We start from the raw sequence: 23,630 nt of genomic DNA on the forward strand, positions 1-23,630 counted from the left end.
ATGTATGAAGAAATCATTAAAAGGCACAGCAACAAAAACAGTTTAATTTTAAGCATCAGTAGCTGTGTTTTCATTCAAGTCAAAAAATGAAACCGTTAGATCATCACATGTAGATTATGCAAATCAAGCACCATTTTCCTCTAATTTTTGAAAGAGATTTAAATCCTTGGAAATGTGTTCAAATTATCAACAAAAATAGAAGCTACAGCAACCAGGAAAACCACTGTAGCTCTCTTTTCTACTTAATATGATAATTGCAGAGGCAAATAAATATGGAGCCAAATCAGTCTCAAAAATAATACATTTGCAAACATAAAACTAATACATGCACTGCACAATTCACATTTACACAATCCACTTCATAATTTCAAAACACAATTTGTGAATTCAGAAGAAAAATTCATAAATGTGTCCCCTTTTTTTTGTGTTTTGAATTTACAAATTGTGTGCTCTGTATATATATATATATATATATATATATATATATATATATATATATATATATATATATATATATATATATATATATATATATATATATATATATATATATATATATATATATATATATATATATATATATATATATATATATATATATATTAGGGGTGCACCGGTTCGGTATGTATCATGGTTTTAGGGTTTCGGTACGGTATGGTTTGTGCTACGCTTAAAAAAATGTCTACAGAACAAGTCAAAGAACAATAAACATATTTATTGGTTAACAAACACCTGACAGTGCAACAGCTTCACACATATGACTGTAGACTTGCATGTTCTCGCATTAATTAAATAAAAGTTGGGCATTTTCAAAATTGTTCAAATAAATTGCTTAAGAAAATAAAGAGAAAAAGCTTAAATTTCCCCTTTTTCTATTTTACATGTTGACTCTACAGTCTCAACCAATTATGCAGATTTTAAAGTATTGATTACTTCTGTTTACATTTATGCTTGCATTACAAAGGCAACAACGCATTTTTATTTATGATTTTTTTATGATTTTATTATGATTCCAGAGAGCTCTGTTTCACTTATCAGCACCATCGTAGTGAATGAAACATAAGCAAAGAGAGAGTGTTCGACTCTTCTCTCTTAATTCAGCAGGAATAGTTAGTCGAGAAGAAAACTGTTCTTAGCAGACAGCAGGTAAAAAGAGTAAATAGTTCGAGTGATTGTGTGCGGAAGAACACACAGCAGAAGCGGAACTGAAGTAACAGATCTGCTGTATGTCTGCGTCCATATGGGATGCTTCTGGGTCTGAACACGGACCTCGATCTGGTTGTTAGTGAACACTGATCTAGGCTATCTTTGCAACAACAACAAAAAAAGGTATTCGTTATGTTTCTGTGTCTGTTGAAACACTGACAGCAATGCGCTGTGATTTGGCCTCCCCTGCACATTTGCGCTGTATCTCTTTCACTTGCCATGCTGAAATTCACATAAACAACAGATTTACATACTAGGAGGTGATTGGACAGATCTTCGCACGTGCAATTAATGTGAAAGGTAATCAGAAGCGTACAAAGGCCGAACTGCTTTGTTGCAGTTGTTTTTATTAACAAACCAATATTAATAATGCATATTCTGAACCGCGGATCACAGAGCGCACCGAACCATGCGAGGACAACGGGACAGTATGTTTTTTTACCAAGAACCCTTACATATAAATAATTATGTTTTGAATTTCTGAATTGGATTTGCATATTTATGAATTTTTCTTTAAATTTACGAAATTGTCTTTAGAATTTACAAATTGGATTTCTTATTATATTTGAACTGTTTTGAATTAACGAATCGTATTTGTGTATTTACCAGTGTTATTTTGGAAATGTGTTATTTTTGAGACTCATGCTTTCATGCCATCTTCCTCTCAGAGAGTTTGGCTCAAGCATTTTAGTATAAATAAAAAGAATGTGTAAGATTTTGTGCACTGGGATTTTGAACTGGTAAATTCAGCTAAATCACATGAGATTTTTGTTGTTGAACATCAAGCAATTCTTTTGATTTATTTACAGTGTAGTTTTTTAAAGTATGCTCATGATATAAAAAAAATTATCGGCTCAGCTTAAGCACAAGCTTGTGATGTGCATTTTAGGATTTTATGTGGCAATATATGATGTAACAGCTAAAGAGAATGCAAAATGCTCACCAATTAACATAACATAAAACAACATAAAAACGAGTAATTAAAAAAAATTCCAGAGGAGAAATAAAAAAATGACATAAATATTAAAGACTACAGTATTGAGCTATGAAGTTATTTTGCTGACTTTATTATAGTCTCTTGTTTGTAGAGATTATTTGGAAGTCTGTGCACAGTTGAAGAAAATGTTAATGCATTTTATAGAACTATAGAAGCAAAAAGTAAAAAAGTGTTTTTTAATTGCAAAAGATTTCATTCAAAGTGGTTGTTTAAAATTTGGACACCATCTCTGCGATCTATTTATGTGGCAATTGCTTTGATAATTAAAAGTTATTTTTACATACAAAGTCATTTCCTTTGTGTTCACAGTGGGCGATCTGTCCAATGAGCTTGTGAGGCATTTCCTGATCGAGTGCACACCAAAAGGAGTGCGGTTAAAAGGCTGTCCTAATGAACCCTATTTTGGTAGGTGCCTGTTATTGTCTGTATGAATGTTAATGAGGACGAAAGAAAGTCAAATCCACTTTATTTGAATGGTCTACATCGCCCTCTAGCGGCGGTGATCAGGAACATCATGCTCATTTTTGTTTTCCTTCTGAAAATATTTACTAATAACTAATACTTTTATTTAGCAAAGATGTGTTAAGTTGATGAAAAGCAATTAAAAAGACATTCAGGATAACACTTATTCTATTTACACAAAATTTCAACCATTTAATTCAATTTCTTTTATATTTCAAACAAATGCTGTTCTCTTGATTTTTTTTAAGGAATTTCTTTTTTCAAATTCATCTTTCCCAACAGTATATTTTCAACAGGGATTATATTGATAAAATATGTATTTAGCAAATCCTCACATTCTAATGATTTCTGATGGATCATGTGATATTGGATACTGAAGTAACGATCCTGGAAATTCAGCCTTTTTATCAAGTACATTAAAAAAAAAATTAACTTGTTTCGAACTGTACAATTATATAGAAATGTTGATTATTTTTTTTTTTTCTGTATTTTTGATCATATACATGAGTGAACATGAGAAACCATTTAAAGACCGTTTAAACTTGTCAAATTCCAACAATAATATTTTGCTGTTGTTTGAAAAATATTGTTGACACATTTAACAGACCGATTGCATTTCCTGCATGTACAGGAAGTCTGACAGCATTGGTGTGTCAGCATTCAATTACACCTTTGGCTTTACCCTGCAGACTCATCATTCCAAGCAGAGGTATGTACTGATATCACTCTCTGTGTGTGTGTGTGTGTGTGCGTGCGTGCGTGCGTGCGTGCGTGCGTGCGTGCGTGCGTGCGTGCGTGCGTGCGTGCGTGCGTGCGTGTGTGTGTTTGCTGTTTCTACAGTAGTTAAGGGTGTGTGGTTTTTATAATCTATGATAATATCATAATTGTAGTTTTAACAATATCTAAGCTGACATTGAGTATGTCATTCACTTAAAAAAAACATGTCTTGAGAGTCAAAAAGCATTCCCTGCATGAATAAGACATTGTTATTCTGACCATAAAATTCAAGTTCTTTAAACCAAAATATCCTTTTATTAATTAAATTATGTTTTATATTCTTTTGATATTGGTATAGTTAATTATATCATAGTTATTTAAAGCTCATTATATCTATTTTGTCATTTTGCCTGGGAAAATAGTTTCAACAATGTCAAAGCAGAACATTTGTGCTTTTCATGGCAAATCTGCCGATTTGTTTTTGAACAATCACTTATTAAAGGATTAGTTCACCCAAAATGAAAATTCTGTTATTAATTACTCACCCTCATGTCGTTCCAACCCCTTGAGACATTCGTTCATGTTCAGAACACAAATTAAAATATTTTAGATTAAATCAGGGAACTCTCTCATCCTATATTGGCATCAACGGATTGCAAAAGGAAACATGAAGATTGTCAAAACATTCAGGGACTTCAGGGGCTCAAATGTAATCATATGACATTTAAAGAACACTATTGTGTGGCAAAATAAAATATTATAAGTTAACGTTACAGGCAGCGAGCGCAGAGTTTCTCAGTGAATCACTGAAAAGTGTTTAACTATAACATAACATGACATCTGTTGATTAAGAAACCTTTTAAAGTCAGATAAACCATTGATCTATTATGTAATGAAGATATCAGCAAAAGGCAATTTAAATATTTGAGGGTTTGTGCTTACCAGAAGTTTGTAACGTTAAACATTTTTATGAGACTATGAATCAAAATAAATAAATATTAAATATGTTAAATATGTGACCCTGGACCACAAAAGCAGACATGAGGGGCAATCATCTGAAACAGACCTGTATGTCATCTGAAAGCTGAATAATTAAGCTCCTCATTGATGTATGGAGAGGAGATGATATGTTCAGATATATTATTTTTATCTTATCTTTAAATTTGTACAAAGTAAGGGATTAGTTACTAGTAATATAAATGTTTGTTATGTTATTTGTTATTATCTGTTTGTTATATTACTTGATTAAACTATTAGTTACATTATATTGTATTACTATAATTAACAAACTATTACCGCAAACATTTATATTACCATTTAGCCTTATACTATTCTGTGTGTTTGTTCTATATTGGTGATTGTTTAATTACCACATTATATTTAGCTTATTCTGGTTTATTTAAAGTTAATTAATGGATAAGAGTAAAACCTTTCTTTGTTTTATCTACCTATGCTGGATAAATCTGTCTAATTTAGTTTGTGTTCTCTGGTGATCTTATCGGGTGTTTGTGAGTTACTTAAACAGTTAAAAAAAGTAATTTAATCAACAGATGTCATGTTATAGTTGAACACCGTTCAGTGATTCGCTGAGAAACTGCGCTCGCTGCCTGTAACATTAACTTACATTATGCTAGCTCTCTATCCTCAGCCCGTTCTTAATTTTGATTCTGTAAAATGTCCACGAAACACAGCGAAATTGGAACACAGCGAAACCTCATTAAGTCTCAACCGTTATTAGAGCTCATGACGGACATTTCTCAAAGAGGGAATAACAGAAATCTTGCATGAGACGGTGTGTGCAAGCTCGAGTGTCCAGCAGGCGTGCCGTTGTGATCGATGACTCTCGCTTGTTTATTAATGCCTGTGACAGCGGTGATTTAATTTTGACAGTGGAGTGTCGCTGTTTGATTCGTACTCGTAATCAGGACTTTGTGTCCGTGGTGAACTGTAATTCGTGTTTGTAAAGTACACCCATCGTAAAATTATCAGTCATATACAAACAGACAAAGAAAATGTCGTATCTGTGTCTGTTCTAATTGCAGATTTTGGAATTGTACCCTAGTAAAATTACGATTACGCTTTGTTTTTCTTTACGATTTTATAATTACGGATTCGCGAATTTTATTTACACATGAAATATTTATGACAGTGATTTTATTCCATATAAAAACACCTTTGTTTGCTTACATATTCTGCATCAGATCTATTGTACATTTTGTCAGTCTAGTGGCTAATTCGTATTAATTCATTCTAGTACAATTGTACGGAAATGACCAGACCTGACGCAGGAGAGCGGATATAGTCAAACGAAATTGTATTTATCTTTGTTTGCTGCAGAAAATGTTCTTGTAGCATCAGATTACAGTTGAACCATGTTTTGAAAACAATTTTTGTTTCCCGGGGGAGGATGAGGGAGCTCTCTGATTTAATCTAAAATATCTTAGTTTGTGTACCGAAGATAAATGAAGGTCTTAGGGGTTTGGAAAGACATAAGGGTGAGTAATTAATAACAGATTTTTCATTTGGGCTGAACCAAGTTAAGACATGGGCTTGCTGCCACCTACTGGTGGTTTTTGTGTAATATTTAATTATCCATCACAGGCCTAAACCAGCCAAGATATAGGAAAAATCTTTTTTTGTATGCAATATCAATGTCGAAACAAACCAAACTTCTAATTTTCATCAAAATCCGTGATGACATGCATAACGGCTTCAGGGTCCAATCGCTCTATCAAACTGAATGCGGAAACTCAACAAATGGCAATAATAAATATTTATAAAGCGATGCAATACTTTAAAAAATCATGATCACATTATATATATATATATATATATATATATATATATATATATATATATATATATATATATATATATATATATATATATATCCATGCCGATGTCCAGAAAGTGATTTTAATTTTTTATAAATTGTTAAAATATTGATGCCTGTGATGCAGCAACTCCAGAGACTGTTGTGTACACCATGATTTTATCTAAAATTCTTTTTAATGTGTGAAGTGACTAAAAAGTGGTCATTAACGCATATTTTTTCAAATCAAATGAGAAGCGGCTTGCACCCGGAAAAAGTATCCCATATGACATCACTTAACAAGCAGATAAATCAAATAGAGACGTAGTGTTTTTGTACTAACTGAAGACTTTCTTTCAGACCCTCTCGAGGAGTTCAATGAATCTCCAACACAGACGTCTACAAACTCTGCAGCAGAGCTACTGAAGCAGGGAGCAGGTACCTGAATATCTGTTGAAATTTGTCAATATACAGAAGTGATCCATGTGTTAACAAATGTGTGTGTTTTCCAGCATGTAACGTGTGGTTCCTGGGCAGTGTGGATCTGGAGTCTCTGACAGGAGTTCAGGGGGTTCAGAAGGCCACCACAGTCACCCTCAATAAGGATCCTCCACCAACATCCACTGTTGTCCACTTTAAAGTGTCTGCGCAGGGAATCACCCTCACAGACAACCAGAGGAAGTGAGTCTCTCTTCTTGTAGTTTCGATTTTATGTTCTATATAAAGTACTAACTTATGGTCAAGTATATACAGTTTTTTGTTTGTTTTTATGAAGTATTAACCCATGGTCATGTATATACAGTTTGTTTGTTTTTCAGGATTACTTAATGATTAGAAAGTAGTTCAACCTTTTGTAAACTCTTTAAAATCACTTTTGATTAGTATAGGCTGCATTTACACTGCATGGTTCAAGTGACTCAAGTTCAAGTTTTCTCCCATGTGGCACAAATCGGATATGGCTCATGTATGTGTGAGCAGAAAAAAATCACATGGATTCTGATTTGCTCAAATCAGATTCATATTTGGAAATTTATCCGATATGAATCAGATCTGTGTCTGCAGTGTACGCAGGTAGATTGGATTTTCACCTGTCAATGTGAGTCACTCATCATTAAAAACTAGCGAGTCTGATGTCAGAACAGTCTGGAACTGTAAAGAGTCCCAAACCTTAAACCTCATACACAAGCACTAGAAAAGCCTTTTTATTGTCATGTAGCACAAGAGTTTACGCATGTTAACGGAAAGGAAGAGCTAGAGTGCAACATCTGCCACATAACCAATATAAACAATATAAATAAATCTAAAACTGTTTTGCATACATCACATTCATAAATCATGCCATGGACATTACTTTAAGATGCCTACTGGTATAAAAAGGCCTAGATTAAAAGAATATGGCAAAATGAGAACTTTTCTGTCATGAACTATAGTAAAACAACTTGTCAAAAAGAATTTTTTAAATAAAACCTTGTGAATAGATTGAAAAGAGTGCTCTTTTATTATCAGCTGTCAGTCAGCGCTCGCTCTTTTTTTTTTTTTTTTTTTTTCTTGGTCAATGCGCATTTGCCGTTGCTGTGTAAATGCAGACAATCGGATACGAAAACCTTTTAAAAGATGATGTAAGCGGGTCATCAAAAAATCAGATGTGGTCACAAAATCCGAATTGACCATCAAGTTCTGCAGTGTAAATGCAGCCAAAATGTTTTCTTGTCAAATTACGATAAAAATATATAAATCAATTTAATATGTTTATATTTCTATTTATTTACATTTTTACAATACATTGTTTCCAGATTGTTCTTCAGGAGACATTATGCAGTCTGTACAGTGATATTCTGTGCCCTGGACCCTCAAGACAGGAAGTACGCAACACACACACACATACACACACAAATAAATACATATACCAATGTCTAGACTTTTTTTATTCATTACAATTATATACATTTTAAATTTTGTTAAAAAAAAGATTAAATTATAATAATAAAATCAAAACAGTTGCCATTTTAACTTTTTACACAGTTTAAATAAAATAATAATTAAATTGTAAAAAAAAGAAATGTCCTTATTTACTCACACTTAACTGCATGTGACAAAACAAGATATTTTGAAGAATGTAGTGGAAAAAAACAGCCATTGACATCCATAGTAGAAACAAAAAAAAACTATGAAAGTCGATGGCTGTTTTTTCCAACATCCTTCAAAGTATCTTGTATGTCAGAAGAAAGAAAAAAAGATGATAAATAAACGACGACAGAATTCAAATTTTTTTTGGCTGAACTATCTTTTTAATTATTTTGTGTAAGTGTTTAATGGGATGTTCTGACATCCTGACTTTTTTCCCCAGATGGAAGCGAGACGGCTGCACTGCTGCAAAGTAAGCCTTCCTCCATCACCTTCTGAATAAACATACACCCTTTGCACATATGTACATTTATTCATAATTTTACGTGTGTGTGTGTGTGTAACAGGATCTTTGGTTTCATCGCGAGGAAAAGTGGAAGCAGCACAGAGAATGTGTGTCACCTGTTTGCCGAACACGACCCCGAACAGCCTGCCAGCGCCATCGTCAACTTTGTCTCCAAAGTCATGATTGGCTCTCAGAAGACCAAGTAGACCAATTATGTTGAAGAGCAAAACATATTTAAAGTTTTGCTGTTGATCTACATGCTACAACTGAAACATTGTAATGGATGATGAAAGATTCATGTTTGATTCTCCCTGGAGTTTTTTTTGGACAAGAGATACACAGGGATGGAGACCCTTTTTAATGGTGGGCCTTTTTTATTTAATCTTTTTAACAAGACCCAGGACAACATTTCACTTTTTCTTGCCTAAGTAGGCATTCAATTTGAAATGTGTGTTACTGCTGCGTTAACAGGACATGTCCAGTCGGGGGCACCACATTTCTTTGTGGCTCAATCTGGCACTGCCATAAACAGTCTGCTCAAAGCAAAGTGAAGGGACTGTGGAGGAATACAGTTAACTGTTATATTATTATAACACATCACAAAGACTTCCTTTGCATTATTTCAAGGTTTTTTGGAAAGAATAAACTGAGGTTTAACTACATTAATTGCTGGGTTTTGTCTGGGCACATACATCTACAAAACCAAAGAGCATTTCGCATATCAATTCACAATGTTTTTGATTATAAATATAAATATGTGTATTCAATATTAAATAATACGTAATGTTTTTATAGCTCAAAACATTCAGTACATCGTTTATCTGTACTGCTTATTTGTTTATAAGCGCTGAGCTAACATTTCCAGTCCGTGATAAGTGTTTTCCTTAAAAAGCATATTTGCTTTGACTTTGTTTATATATTTGGAAATATTTATCATATAACTCATATTCTGTGTATACTTATCTCTTACTCGTCTACGTGGAATGAGTGTTAAAACGTCTTACGTGATAAATGACCTAATTTGAGGGGAAAAACATGTCATTACTCACTCATGGTTTTTTTTACCGAGCAAACGTTTAAAAGCTTGATCAAAGAAGATTCTGGGTTAAAAGTTTGACTTGGAATTCATCACATAAGTGCACAAGTGCTATTACTTATCTTACTTTAAGAAGCAAGAACTGTTTTCGTTCCGTATACTTGTCTCTTACTGCTTAACTCTGGTTTATTTGTAAATTAATGTTTTATGGACTGTATACATGCACAGAATACAATAAAGTAATTGTATGGTACTAATTTGAGGCCCTTTTTGTCATTTACTGGCTGAAAGGATGTCTGTCAACATGCTAGCTGGTTCACTGGCACCTTCACTTGTTTTCTTTCTTTATTATGGGTTCAGTGCAACAGTTTTAAGATGGCTGTGGTGTTAAGTTATATTTTATATATGTGTATGTAAGGGCGGCACGGTGGCTCAGTGGTTAGCACTTGATTCAACTAAATTGTCCATAGTGTATGAGTGTTTACCAATACTGGGTTGCGGCTGGATGGGCATCTGCTGCTTAACTTATCCGCTGCGTAATAGTTGATGGTTCATTCCACTGTGGCGAACTCTGAAATAGAGACTAAGCTGAAGGAAAATGAATGAATGTGTATGAATGTTAATAAAGCTTTAACTTGAACCAGGTTTTTTGCAAACTGGTGCTTTGCCTTGCATCGACACAACTTGACGCTGCAGTTTACATGACATTGGTGCATCCAAACTACACCTATTCAAAACAAATTTTAGCACATACTTTTTTGTGAAGTGTAAATAGTTTCAAAATAGATGTAGTACTACATGGTACAATTTTAAACACCATGTCGTAGGGATCTGGTTTGTTATTTATAATTTAGAAGTTTGTTAATGATGTTTCTCAGTAAAGTTGTGTAAAGAAGTGTTCAGATGGTACGGTAAGAATTTGGCATCAACAACATGAAAGCATAGATCCATCCTGCCTTGTATCAATGGTTCAGGCTGCTGGTGGTGGTGTGGGGGATATTGTTTTGGCACACTTTGGGCCCTTTAGTACCAATTGAGCACCATGTGTATTGTTTCTGACCATGTCCATCCCTTTATGACCACAGTGTACCCATCTTCTGATGGCTGCTTCCAGCAGGATAACGCGCCATGTCATGAAGAGTGAATCATCTCAGACTGGTTTCTTGAACATAACAATGAGTTCACTGGACTCAAATGACCTCCACAGTCACCAGATTTGAACCCAATAGAGCACCTTTTGGATGTGGTGGAACGGGAAATTTGCATCATGGATGTGCAGCCGACAAATCTGCAGCAACTGCGTGATGCTATCACGTCAATATGGACCAAAATCTCAGAGAGAATATTTCCAGTACCTTTGCTGAATCTATGCCATAAAGGATTAAGGCAGTTCTGAAGGCAAAAGGTTGTCCAACTCGGTACTAGTAAGGTGTACCTAATAAAGTGGCCGGTGAGTGTATGTTGCCATGTCTGCTGGAGGAGTTCTTGTAGTCATGTGACATTCAGAACTGAGAAGATAAAACAAACATAGCAGCAAACTGTTGGTGTGTTTTCAGAACTGTATGTGTAATTTGCCCATTTCTACTTCAAGCAGGATTCAAACTGGTATTTTCTGCATAGAAGGTGTGCACACTAACATGGACTACAGCCTCTAAACTCAGTCTATTGAGGTAAGAGAAGTGTTTACTTACAGCTCTATCTAACTTACAGCTCCATTTATTAGACTCACGTCACTAAACCTCAGTCTCATATGGGTCACGGCACCAGTTTAACATCTCTTGTTCTACTTGCACTGAGATTCTGTAAACCCCAAGTTATAGTAACTAGTGCTGAGGCCAGTAGAAGGAAGTTTATTACATCTCGTACTAGTTAGTCTTCTCCCTAAACCTCACTCGCATCCAGGTCATGGCACCAGTTTAACACCTCTTGTTCTACTTGCACTGAGTTTCTGAAAACCCCTTGTATTAGAAAGTAGTGCTAAGTCCAGTAGAATGAAGTTTGTTATATCTCGTACTTGTTAGTCTTCTCCCTAATCCTCACTTGCATCCGGGTCAAGGCACCAGTTAAACACCACTTGTTCTACTTGCACTGAGATTCTGTAAACCCCAAATTATAGTAACTAGTGCTGAGGCCAGTAGAATGAAGTTTACTTGCACATCTCGTACTAGTTAGTTTTCTCTCTTAACCTCACTCACATCTGGGTCACAACACCAGTTTAACACCTCTTGTTCTACTTGCATCCAGACTGAGTTTCTGTAAACCCCTACTATTAGTAACTAGTGCTAAGTCCAGTAAAAGGAAGTTTACTTGCACTTTCGCGTACTAGTTAGTCTTCTACCTAATCCTCACTCGCATCTGGGTCACGGCACCGGTTTAACACCTCTTATTCTTCTGCACTTCTGTAAACTCTAGTATTAGTAACTAGTGTTGAGGTCGGTAGAATGAAGTTTATTATGTCTCGTACTAGTTAGTCTTCTCCCTAAACCTCACTTGCATCCGGGTCACAGCAGAAGTTTAACGCATCTCATTCTACTTGCACTGAGTTTCTGTAAACCCCTAGTATGAGTAACTAGTGCTGAGGCCAGTAGAATGAAGTTTACTTGCACATCTCATACTAGTTAGTCTTCACATCCAGGTCACGGCACAATGTAACACTTTCATTTCTACTTGAACCACTCTCAATGGGATTTAAACAATGTCTCTCATATAGGATGTGAATGCACTAACAAGACAACTGCCCCAGACATCAGTCACAATTGCATCTTATGAGGCCAGGAATATGAAGTGTACACGCACAGCTCCTACTAGAAGATTTCTGCTACACTCAGCCCTCTAAACTTCAGTCCCACCTGGGTCACGGCACCAACATGAGCACTCCAGTTACATTGTTACAAGCACTACTAAGAGAGGGATTTACACCTTGTCTCTGGCATGCTAAACCAGCATGCTGAGAAGGACACTAAATGCCATAGCTCCATGCGTCAATTGCTAATCTCTTGAGGCCAGGGAGGTGAGGTTTGCTTGCGCTGCTTTTATTAGTTGACCTCTGTTACACTCACCCCTCTAAAACCCACTACCATCCAGGTCATGGCACTATTATATCTTCTCTGGTTCGACTTGCCCTGCTCCAAGCGGGTCTCCGGCATGGGAAGTAGACAATAACAAGAACACAAAATAACACAGCATATAGCATCAGTTTTTAATGTGCCTCTTGAGGCCAGGGGAGTCAGGTTTACCCACATAACCCTAACTATCTAACCTCCATTACACTCACCCCTTAAACTTTACTCCCATCAGGGTCACGGCACTAATGTAACCTCTTCAGTTTTCCAAGCATGATTCAAACTGCATATATAACATGTTTAGCTAGCATGCTAAGAAGGACTCTAAAGGTCACAGCTCAATGTTTCATTTGCTAACACATCTCATGGCTCCTTCTAGCTAGACTCCATTACACATACACACCCCACTAAATTTTAAATTTACCAGTGTAAACGCTCACCTAATTCAGCCTATAGAATTGGTGTTGGGCATCTATGAAAGAGAGCACTCTAATTCTATGAAAGAGAACTCATTCATTTATTCATTCATTTACCTTCGACTTAGTTCCTTATTTATCAGAGGTCACCACAGCAGAATGAACCGCCAACTATTCCAGCATATGTTTAATGCAGCAGATGCCCTTCTAGCTGCAACTCAGTACTGGTAAACACCCATATAATTTCTCATTCACACACTCCTACTCTACGGCCAGTTTAGTTCATCCAATTCACCAAACTGGAGCACCCGGAGGAAACCCACACCAACATAGGGAGAACACCCAAAATTCCACACAGAAATGCCAATTGGAACAGCCGGGACTCAAACCAGTGACCTTTTTGCTGTAAAAGAGAACTCTCAGCTTCAAATTAGAGTAGGCGAACACAAACTGACTGAAACTAAGCAAACAACGGAAGTCAATAGGGACCACAATGAAGTCAACTGTCACATTTCTTGTTGTCGTATTTCTTTAAGGTGCCATATAATAAAAATCTGGATATACCTAGGCATAGATGAATAATTAATTAATTAATTAAATGAAAATTACATTACATTCTTTGAGACTCAAACACCATTATTTCCTCATTCTCATGTAAATTCTCACTGTAAATTTCTAAGGCCAATCTGGGCTCTTTTTGCTGCACACAGGATCATTACTAGGTATGCCCAGGCTGTGTTTTAGTGGGCACAACATTTCCTAGTGAGGGTACTACAAAGATTTTTACATTTTATCTAAGGCTAAATTAAGCTTGCTACATATGCAGGACTCTTATTTTGAAAACGCGAGAGACATGTACTAAAGCCCACACGCAGCATTACAGTCTTTTCTATGCATTGTTAAGTAGCAGTTTTCTCAGCCTATAATCTCTTCAAAGCTGTTAGAACACAAAATGCAGGATAGGGGAGAATGGGGTAATGTGAGACATCGTGTAATGTGAGACACCCCCTGTATCTAGGCAACAGATTTTATATATCACGCTATAACAATTTTGTTTTCAAGCCCCTTCCATTTCCCCTCTACCATGAAGAACAGGAGTTCCTGGTGCTGTGGAAAGCATGTTTTTTTCACAAAAATATGTTTTTTGCATGTAAAAGTATTTATTTATTTTTTATTTTTTGCAGTCAACCTAATCAACTGTTGTGCCAAAGCAAATTGATTCAAATAGAAAAACTTATATCATACATGTTGATGGACTATCAACCTATAAAACCATGTGATGATGCTAGCTGAAGATTAGCCTGAATGGCTAAAAAAGATAATTTTCTTCTAAAATGTGACAGTGGGGTAAAGTGAGACAAAAGCTCTGGGGTAAGGTAAGACATAAGGCACAAGTTAAATTTAGCCTACCAGACTGTAGGACTTGTGAATGAGGCCTTCATATTAACAGTGACACCATGAAACATCACTTCTGGATTTAGGTGCACTGCAATTTTTCCATCTAACTGAGAAGTTTTCCTTGATAAAGCATTTTCACTATTATTAAACTGGCCAAATCTTGAGCTCCAGCCTGCCACTTCAGAAGATTTGGATGATCTACCCCCTGCAGAGGATCCACCTACAGATAATTCACTCACTGATGCTAATTCTTTCATTGCGCATATAGTCTATATGAATGTGCCATGTGTTTCCAGCCAACCTGGATATGTGTCTCCTCATGAAATGCTACCATTAGTTGAACATGCTACCAATGCAGTTGATAATGTGTCTGACGAAGTGAGCTCTAAGGATGAGAGTAGTGGTCCAAGAAACACAGATCTGTCTGTGGGAGACTTTGTCATAGTTAACTTTGCAACAGAAAACACAAACGTTTATTAATTCAATTCAACTGAATTCACCTTTATTTGTATAGTGCTTTTACAATATAGATTGTGTCAACGCAGCTTCACATAAAAGATCATAGTAAACTGAAACAGTGTAGTTCACGTTTCAAAGTTTGAGTTCAGTTCAGTTTAGCTCAGTTTAGTGTGGTTTAATAATCACTACTGAGGGTTCAAACACTGAAGAGCAAATCCATCGATGCGCAGCTCTACAGATCCCGAACCATGCAAGCTAGTGGCGACAGCAGTGAGGAAAAAACTTCACCAATTGGCGAAGGTGAAGAAAAAACCTTGAGAGAACCAGGCTCAGATGGGCACGACCATTTCTTCACTGGCCAAACATTTTGTGCAGAGCTGCAGTCCAAGTGGCTGGAAGCTGGACCTCAGCTGGACCTTATTACATTGGCAGAGTGTAAGAGTCTAAGAGAGTTGAGGATGACGAGATACGCACGCCATGATTTTGCCAAGTACGATCTGATCCTGGATTAACATCTATGTTTATCCTGGAACATAATTTTTGTTGAAAAAAAAATTTAATCCATACCTATTCCCTACCCCTAAACCCAGCCATAACTGTAAATTTCTCCAGTCAGAGAGAAATAATAGTTGGATAACAATCATCAGATGTCTATAAACCTAACCATAAGGCTAAATTGAACATAAACTGATTGGCTGATTGAAATGTTGTTCCAGGATCAACATAGATGAAATTAATTTGGCGACGAGGTACGTGCACAATTTCTAAGAAGAATCCAGGGAAGCACAAAAGAGTGGGAGTGTAGAGGATGACAGTAAGCTGATGTTCTAATCTAGGTGGGTCTAGTCCTGTGTTCTGAGTCCCAAGCTGTTTTATCTGATTGTCCTTTTCTGTGACCTACAGGCACTATAGCTGTCTCTAAGGGCCATGTGTTCTGACCCCCAGATTGTGTTCTAATCAAACTGGTTCTATCTGTCATTAGAATGTAAATTCAAATAGTTTCAAGTAGATTGTTGTATTTGATTTTGTTCAGAGTTACTTTCAAGTATTTAGAAAAACAAATGTGCTTAATTGACCAATCCCCACTCCATAACTGACTAGTCAGACATTAGTTCTGAAATGTGTGGTTGTCAAGCTAGCTGTCAGGATTCAGACTCTTACAACATGCGTTATTATGATAGTTTTAAATGTGAAAAAGTAAGTGGATCAGTTTACCCTCGGCTGGTTCACTTTACCCCTTTGATTTTTCTGGTCTGTCTCAGTTTACCATGAAGCTGGGGTAAAGTGAGGCACAAGACAACTTTTTTAAAACAATCATATTTTCACTTTTCTTTATCCTAAATACAGTCTGATAAATTCCATTGCTACAAAACATTCTGAATTAATGAGAAATGTGTCAATTTTACTGATATATAAATTTAGCTTGCCTAGAGGGGAGCAAATGTAAAAAGTGTCTCACTTTACCCCACTCTCCCCTACTCTGCAGATTAAAAAATTTATTCAGCAACACCCGAAGAGACAAAAGGTGAGTTTAAATGTATATTTTGTTAGTTTAAGACATATACACTATTTTTAAAAATTTCTTGTGACGTTTTTAATGTCTGTTTTTGCATCTTGTCAAATCACTTTCTGTGCTTTTTCTTGAGTGAAAAGACAGCAATAAACTTTATTAAACGTCACCTGGTTGATGTTAAAGGTCCAGTGAAGTGCTTTGAAATGAGCATTTTTATTCCATGTTTGACAACTGAAGCATAAAAAAGAGGGCGAGACATATAGTAGCCCCTCCTCCTTTAAAAAACAGCCACTAGCATTTAGTTTTTATCACAGCTCTGCCTTTGAGAGTGGTTGAGCTCAAGTGCATCAAACAAAAAGCAAACAATAGCTGTTTCTCAATATACGTTCTTGTCTGTACTTGCGTTCTTGTGTCCCCGTGAAACGTCGCCGAAGTACTGTTCCAATTTAAAAGTTCACATCTTGCCAAGTCCAGATAAAATTCCTGGATGTGTACTTGCTCCGCCCCTTTTGCCAAGGATGCATCAAGAGGTGACTTGTGCAAACTTGCGAAGCGCAGGTATCCCAGAATGCTTTGCAGCGAAAGCTAATGGCGGAGGTGAAAACCCACACAATTTAAAAAATACTCCTCTGTTGTGTCACAAAATAAAGTTTTAAGAGTTTTTAAGGCGAGAATGTAGATATTTTAAACTCAAATCTGCAGTTTATTCACAAAGATAGCACATCTTTGACGATTTGCCTCAGCTTATGTGGACTCTGACCCCCAGCCTGTCAGTATGAGCTTCGTCATCACCTCCCCCGCAAATTGCAGCTTTAATTAAAGACTATAGAATACACCAGACATGTCACTCGTATATTTTTGAATGGGGAAAAGTGTAACTGTCAATATATCGAATGAAGCCCGTATATTGGATATGGCGATCACTACATGGCAACTAAAGCTTGCCTTTTTGTACGGGAGCCAATCAGCGATCGCTAATGACAATTCTTTACTTTGCGTACTTGGTATTGAGAAACAGCCACTAAGCATATTAAAGGAGGGCGGGTCGTGTCAGATACTAGAAAGCATGTGATTGGTCAAGATTTGATGAGAACTGAAGTACGAGTTGAAGTGAAATAAATTGTTGATTAATTTAAGCGGAAGTAACAAACTGCAAGCTTTAGATGTTTGGATGTTAATACCAGGTTTATCTCTTCTAAATGTAAATTTTGTCACCGTTTTGGAGCACACCAGCTTTAAGATATCATTAAAGCTAACATACTGATACTGACATCTAAGAAACTTTAATTTGAAGGGAACTTCAATTCCTGCCACAGAACAGGACACGTGATTTGTGGAGTCATTGCAAAGTAAGTTTAAAGTTAAGTGAAATATTTTCGTTTGCATGTTTTGAATTGTCCGTAGTGTATGAGTGTGTGTGAATGAGTATGTATGGGTGTTTCCCAGTGATGAATTGCAGCTGGAAGGGCATCCACAGCGTAAAACATATGCTGTATAAGTTGGCTTTTCATTCCGCTGTGGCAACCCCTGATTAATAGGCAAGGCAAGGCAAGTTTATTTATATAGCATATTTCATACACAGTGGCAATTCAAAGAGCTTTACATAAACAGGAATAAAAGAATACATATAAGGGAAATAAAAACAAATATTAAAAATGGTTAAAAAAAACATAAAAAACAGATTAAATGTGTTATAAAAGAATGAAAAAGAAGAGAAAAACATAATAGTGCCATCTGTTGGACGTATCACAGTGCTCATTCAGTAAAGGCACAGCTAAACAGATGTGTTTTCAGTCTTGATTTGAATGTGCCTACTGTTGGAGCACATCTGATCATTTCTGGAAGCTGATTCCAGCAGTGAGTAGCTGAAAGCTGATTTACCCTGCTTTGACTGAACTCTTGGAATTTCTAGTTTATTTGATCCTAAAGATCTGAGTGATCTGTTAGGTTTATATTCAGTGAGCATATCTGTAATGTATTGAGGTCCTAGGCCATTTAGTGATTTATAGACCAGTAATATTACTTTAAAATCTGTTCTGAATGTAACTGGGAGCCAGTGTAAAGACCTGAGGACAGGCACGATGTGCTCAGATTTCCTGGTTCTGGTCAGAATCCTGGCCGCAGCATTCTGGATGAGCTGCAACTGCCTGACTGTCTTTTTGGGAAGGCCAGTGAGGAGGCCGTTACAGTAATCCACCCTGCTGCTGATAAAAGCATGAACAAGTTTCTCTAAGTCTTCACTGGAAACAACGCATCTAAATCTTGCAATATTTTTGAGATGATTGTATGCTGATTTACTAACTGCTTTGATATGACTATTGAAACTCAGATCTGATTCCAGAGTCACACCAAGATTCTTGACCTTTTTTTTTGTTGTTTGACCTTTAGTGCCAAGGTAGGCATTCACCTTAAGAACCTCATCTCTGTTCCCAAACGAAATGACTTCAGTTTTCTCTTTGTTTAACTGAAGAAAGTTTTGGCACATCTAATTGTTAATTTCATCAATGCATTGGCAGAGGGTGTCAGTGGGGCTGTAGTCATTAGGCAGTAAGGCTAAGTAGATCTGAGTGTCATCAGCATAGCTGTGGAAGGAGATTTGTTTTTTTCTCATTATTTGGCTCAGAGGGAGCAAATAGAGATTGAACAGGAGAGGTGCCAGAATTGAGCCTTGTGGGACTCCACATGTCATAGGTGTCCACCTTGACCTATGGTCGCCTATACTGACATGGTAACCTCTCCCTTCAAGGTAAGATCTGAACCATTTGAGGACCGTCCCAGACAGCCCAACCCAGTTTTCCAGCCTATCCAGAAGTTTGCCTGAATCTGTATTTAGGCATATATCATTGATTATCATTATAAGAGCGCTGTCTGTACTGTCATGTGGTCTGAAACCAGATTGAAAATTGTCTAAACACCCCTTGAAGTTTAAGAACTTGTTAACCTGGTTGAAAACAACTTTTTCAATGATTTTGCCAATGAAAGGGAGATTTGAGATGGGCCTGTAATTGCTCAATATGGTGTTATCCAGGTTGCTCTTCTTCAAGAAGGGTTAAACAACTGCAGTTTTGAGTAAGTTTGGAAAAATCCCTGAGAGAAGTGAAGCATTTACCACTTTTAAAAGATACATTTCTAAACAGGTAAACACCTTTTTAAAGAATGATGTGGGGAGTGTGTCAAGACTGCAGGTTGATGTTTTCATAACTTGCACGATCTCTTCTAAGATTTTACTATTAATTGCCATGAAATCAAACATAATGTCTGATTTTTTAAGTTGTGGTTGAGCTAGTCTGACTTAAAAAAAGTAGTTCACTGGGAATCCGACTGGGGTGGGGGGATGGGGGGTGGTTGTGAGTCTCTCTATCGTTGCAAAGTGTGTACAAGCATTATTTACGTTGCTGTTTATAAGGCTTCATAAGAAAGTCTGCCTTGATCAATATAAAGTCTGGAATGATCAATATATCAAAGAAAATACAGAAATGATCAGATAGTGCAAGATCCTTAACAACAGTCGATGAAATGTGTAAACCCTTAGTTATAAGTAGATCAAGAGTGTGTCCACGATTGTGCATGGGTCCTTGAACATGCTGAGTCAGATCAAAACAGTCATCAGTTTTAAAACAGTAAAACAGTATTAAAAACAGTCATCAGTTCATTTACAGCATTGATTTCTGGATTATCAATATGAACATTAAAATCCCCAGCAATGGTAAAATAGTCAAATTCAGAGGTTACTATTGATAACAGCTCTGTAAAATCATCAGTAAAAGGAGAATATTTTGGAGGTCTGTAGATAATGATCAGTAAGATCCGTGGAGCACCTTTTAGTGCTATACTCAGATATTCAAAAGACAAATAGTCACCAAATGACACTTGTTTACACTCATAGACATCTTTAAACAGGGCAGTGATGCCTCCACCTCTCCTATTAGCTCTGCAAACACTTAAGAAATCAAAGTTTAAAGGAGCTGCTTCATTTAGAACTGCTGCACTACAGCTGTCATCTAGCCAAGTTTCATTTAAAAGCATAAAATCAAGGCAATTTGTGTTGATAAAATCATTGACTAAAAGTGACTTATTGTTAAGTGATCGGATGTTTAAAAGTGCTAACTTAACAGTTTTAGCCGTTTTCCCTACAGTAGTCTCAGATCTACATTTAATAGACACCCGATTTGAGTGATTTGCTATACGGCCTGAAGAAGTCTTTGGTTTTCTGTCACGTAATACAACTTATATCTGCGTAGAGAAAGCTACAGACACACTGGGTTCCTGCTTGTTCTGTAAACATCTGATAAAGACACTTATCTTAGCAGGCACCCGAGACACATCACAGAGAGCTGTTGTGTTCACCTGCTGCGTTGTTGTTTGGGCCCTGTCGGTGTGGCAAAAGTCAGAGGGCTCTTCCAGGTGGGCTCAGAGGTGGTTGTGGAGCAGGCCGCTTTTTGGTTGATAACTGGGGGCTTGCGGCAATGGAGTTTAGTTCCAGCAAACACCAGTTCCTCCATCTTTTTTGAAAAACCCAAGAGAGGCGAGCAAAGTGACAACGAGAACGTGTCTGGTGACAGAGGCTGTGGCTCTGGAGATTCTGGCTGCTGAAATATGTTTTCCTGGCTGTTTTCCTGAGGATCATTTTTGAGTGACGAGACTTGATGCTGTTCTGATGCATCACAGTCTGTCTGTATTGAGCAGAGGGCCAGTGACAGTATCTCTATCAACAGTGGGTGTTTTGGCTGCGTGGCGTTATTACTGTCCTTGGGCGATGCGTCAGCCCCAAGTCCACTCAGGAGCTGATTTGAGGTCCTGTGGTCATTCGGACATTTGCTAGGTGTGTATGTGCCATTTGGATTGAGGTCAGTGGCGCACACACAGCTGATGGATGATGGAGGGAGAAAAAGATATTGTCCTTTAGCACTTTGCACCAAGTTTGTTTGGGTGAAGGCCGTCTGATGTAAACAGTTGTCTTTGGTTCCAGAAGAGATTGAAGTTGTCAATAAAATTCAGTCCTTTCCTGTTACATGTTTTCTGCAACCATACATTTAGACCAATGAGCCGTGAAAACATATTTGTCCCTCTTGCTGGGAGTGGTCCACTGATGAACGACTGAATTTTCAATCTTTCCACTGTTTCCAAGAGCTCACAGAAATCTCTCTTGAGCAGTTTTGACTGTTCCTTCTGAATATCATTCTTCTCCACATGGATTATAATCTGTTTTGCAGTCTTGTGCTTTTTCAGAATTTTCTCAAGTTCTTTGTTTACATCAGAAACTGTTGCATGAGGGAAGCAGTATGTCATTGTAGATTTGCTCCTAAAATTCCTGATTATTGAATCTCCTTCAACTAGTGTTCTTATCTCAGGTGCGATCGTAGCAGAATGCCGCTGTCTAGTCAGCCTTGAGCCTCTTTTTTCATGCAAAGTTAGCTGCTGAGTCATGCGATCTCTGTCTGACTGCATTTGGGGATTCTTCACCCATATTACTCAATACTTCATATCTGTTCTGAAGCTGTATTTGAGTCCGAGCTGTATTTGGGGAAGAAAACGCTAATGTGGCAGCGTATGATCTGACCCCGCGAGTACCCTTTGGTCTTGCACCTTGTTTATGCCAATGCTCATTTTCAACAGTTTTATTCTGTTTTTCTGTGCTCAAAACGGTGGCAGGATTAGATTTATGGGACTCACCGGCTATATGCTGTGAGCATCCACAATGAAGCTGCAGTACTGGTCGGATCGCAAGTAACTTTGTTTCAAGAACTGCAATCTTTTGTAGAAGTTTGTGGCAGTTTGTACAGCAGTGAGAATCTGAATTAATCCGATCCAGAGGCATTTTCACAGCTGTGTTTTCCCGTCTCAGGAATGTAAGCAGCTGGTAGCTGGTAGCGGGAGGATTGTTTAGACGATAATTTCCTTCTTGTTAGTAAAGCTATATTCCAGAAAGTTTGTAGAATCGATGCTGATCTTCACGCTGTGTCGTTTGAGCACTGTGCTGATAGGCTCAAGTTAAAACTAGGGTATAAGGTGTGCAAAGAGCGGAGCAGTAGGCAAAGACGTCCAAACAGTAGCAAAGCAGGAAGTAAAACAGGAAGCAAAACACAAGCAGGAAGTCAAAAAATAATGGGACTAATGAATGAATGAATGAATAAATAAGGCTTGTGACTGTTATGTTTCAAGTGAAAGTTTGTAGCTTCAACAAAGATTAATGTTTTACATTATTTATTTATGCAATGAAGACTATACAGTGTTATTATACAGGATTATTATAGGATTTTATGTGTCTAAATACTTATATAGGTATCTGCTGTGTAAAACATATGATAGAATAGTTGGTGGTTCATTCTGCTGTTGCAACCCCTGATAAATCAGGAAGCCAAAGAAAAGTGAATTCATGAATTAAATACTCATCATAGACTCCCCATAAAACTATAAAGCATATTATTTAAAGTTTATCTTTGTTCTATTGTTTTATGCTTGTAGTTAGTTTATTATTATTTGCACTCCCCTACAAAATTATTTTTGATTATTCTAAAATAATGAGCACTTTACAAATAGCACCATCTTATGAAATTATATTCATATGACAGCATATATTACAGAATATTGCAATATAATTTTTCCCGATATCATGCAGAACAAATGCCTAGTTTTTCCAGGTGAGTTACCACTCATATTGAAACAGTTAAAGACTGCATTTTGTGGCACTTCTGTCAGCTGGTATTAGGCATGGGATGATAACTGGTTTCAAGGTTTAGAGCAGTTTGGAAAAGTCAAGGTTTTAAAACCGTCAAAGTTTTCTGCTATACTGTTCCTATGGTACAGTGCATCCGGAAAGTATTCATAGCGCTTCACTTTTTCCACATTTTTTTATGCTACACCCTTATTCCAAAATGGATTAAATTCATTTATTTACTCAAAATTCTACACACAATACCCTATAAAGACAATGTGAAAAAATATTTTTTTGAAATTGTTGCAAATTTATAAAAATATAAAAAACCTGAAAAATCACATGTATGTAAGTATTTACAGTCGTTGCCGTGACGCTCTAAATTGAGCTCAGATCCATTCTGTTTCCACTGATCATTCTTGAGATGTTTCAGCAGCTTAACTGGAGTTCACCTGTGGTAAATTCAGTTGAATGTACATAATTTGAA

General features: G+C 36.8%; 1 protein-coding gene across 2 annotated transcripts in view; it reads left to right on the forward strand.

Annotated features, from left to right (window-relative positions):
- The window catches only part of si:ch211-191a24.3 (tensin-3), a 95,983-nt gene extending 86,086 nt beyond the window's left edge, over positions 1-9,897 (forward strand). For both annotated transcript variants that reach the window (XM_056480726.1, XM_056480725.1), the window contains exons 21-27: positions 2,513-2,608; positions 3,297-3,374; positions 6,555-6,632; positions 6,707-6,875; positions 7,988-8,056; positions 8,542-8,571; positions 8,666-9,897. In XM_056480726.1, the coding sequence (XP_056336701.1) occupies positions 2,513-2,608; positions 3,297-3,374; positions 6,555-6,632; positions 6,707-6,875; positions 7,988-8,056; positions 8,542-8,571; positions 8,666-8,810 (665 nt within the window). In that variant the 3' untranslated portion in view covers positions 8,811-9,897. The remainder of the gene's footprint in view (positions 1-2,512; positions 2,609-3,296; positions 3,375-6,554; positions 6,633-6,706; positions 6,876-7,987; positions 8,057-8,541; positions 8,572-8,665) is intronic.
- The last annotated feature ends 13,733 nt before the right edge of the window (positions 9,898-23,630 follow it).

The sequence above is a fragment of the Danio aesculapii genome, chromosome 20 (assembly GCF_903798145.1).
Source record: "Danio aesculapii chromosome 20, fDanAes4.1, whole genome shotgun sequence".
NCBI classification, from domain to species: domain Eukaryota; kingdom Metazoa; phylum Chordata; class Actinopteri; order Cypriniformes; family Danionidae; genus Danio; species Danio aesculapii.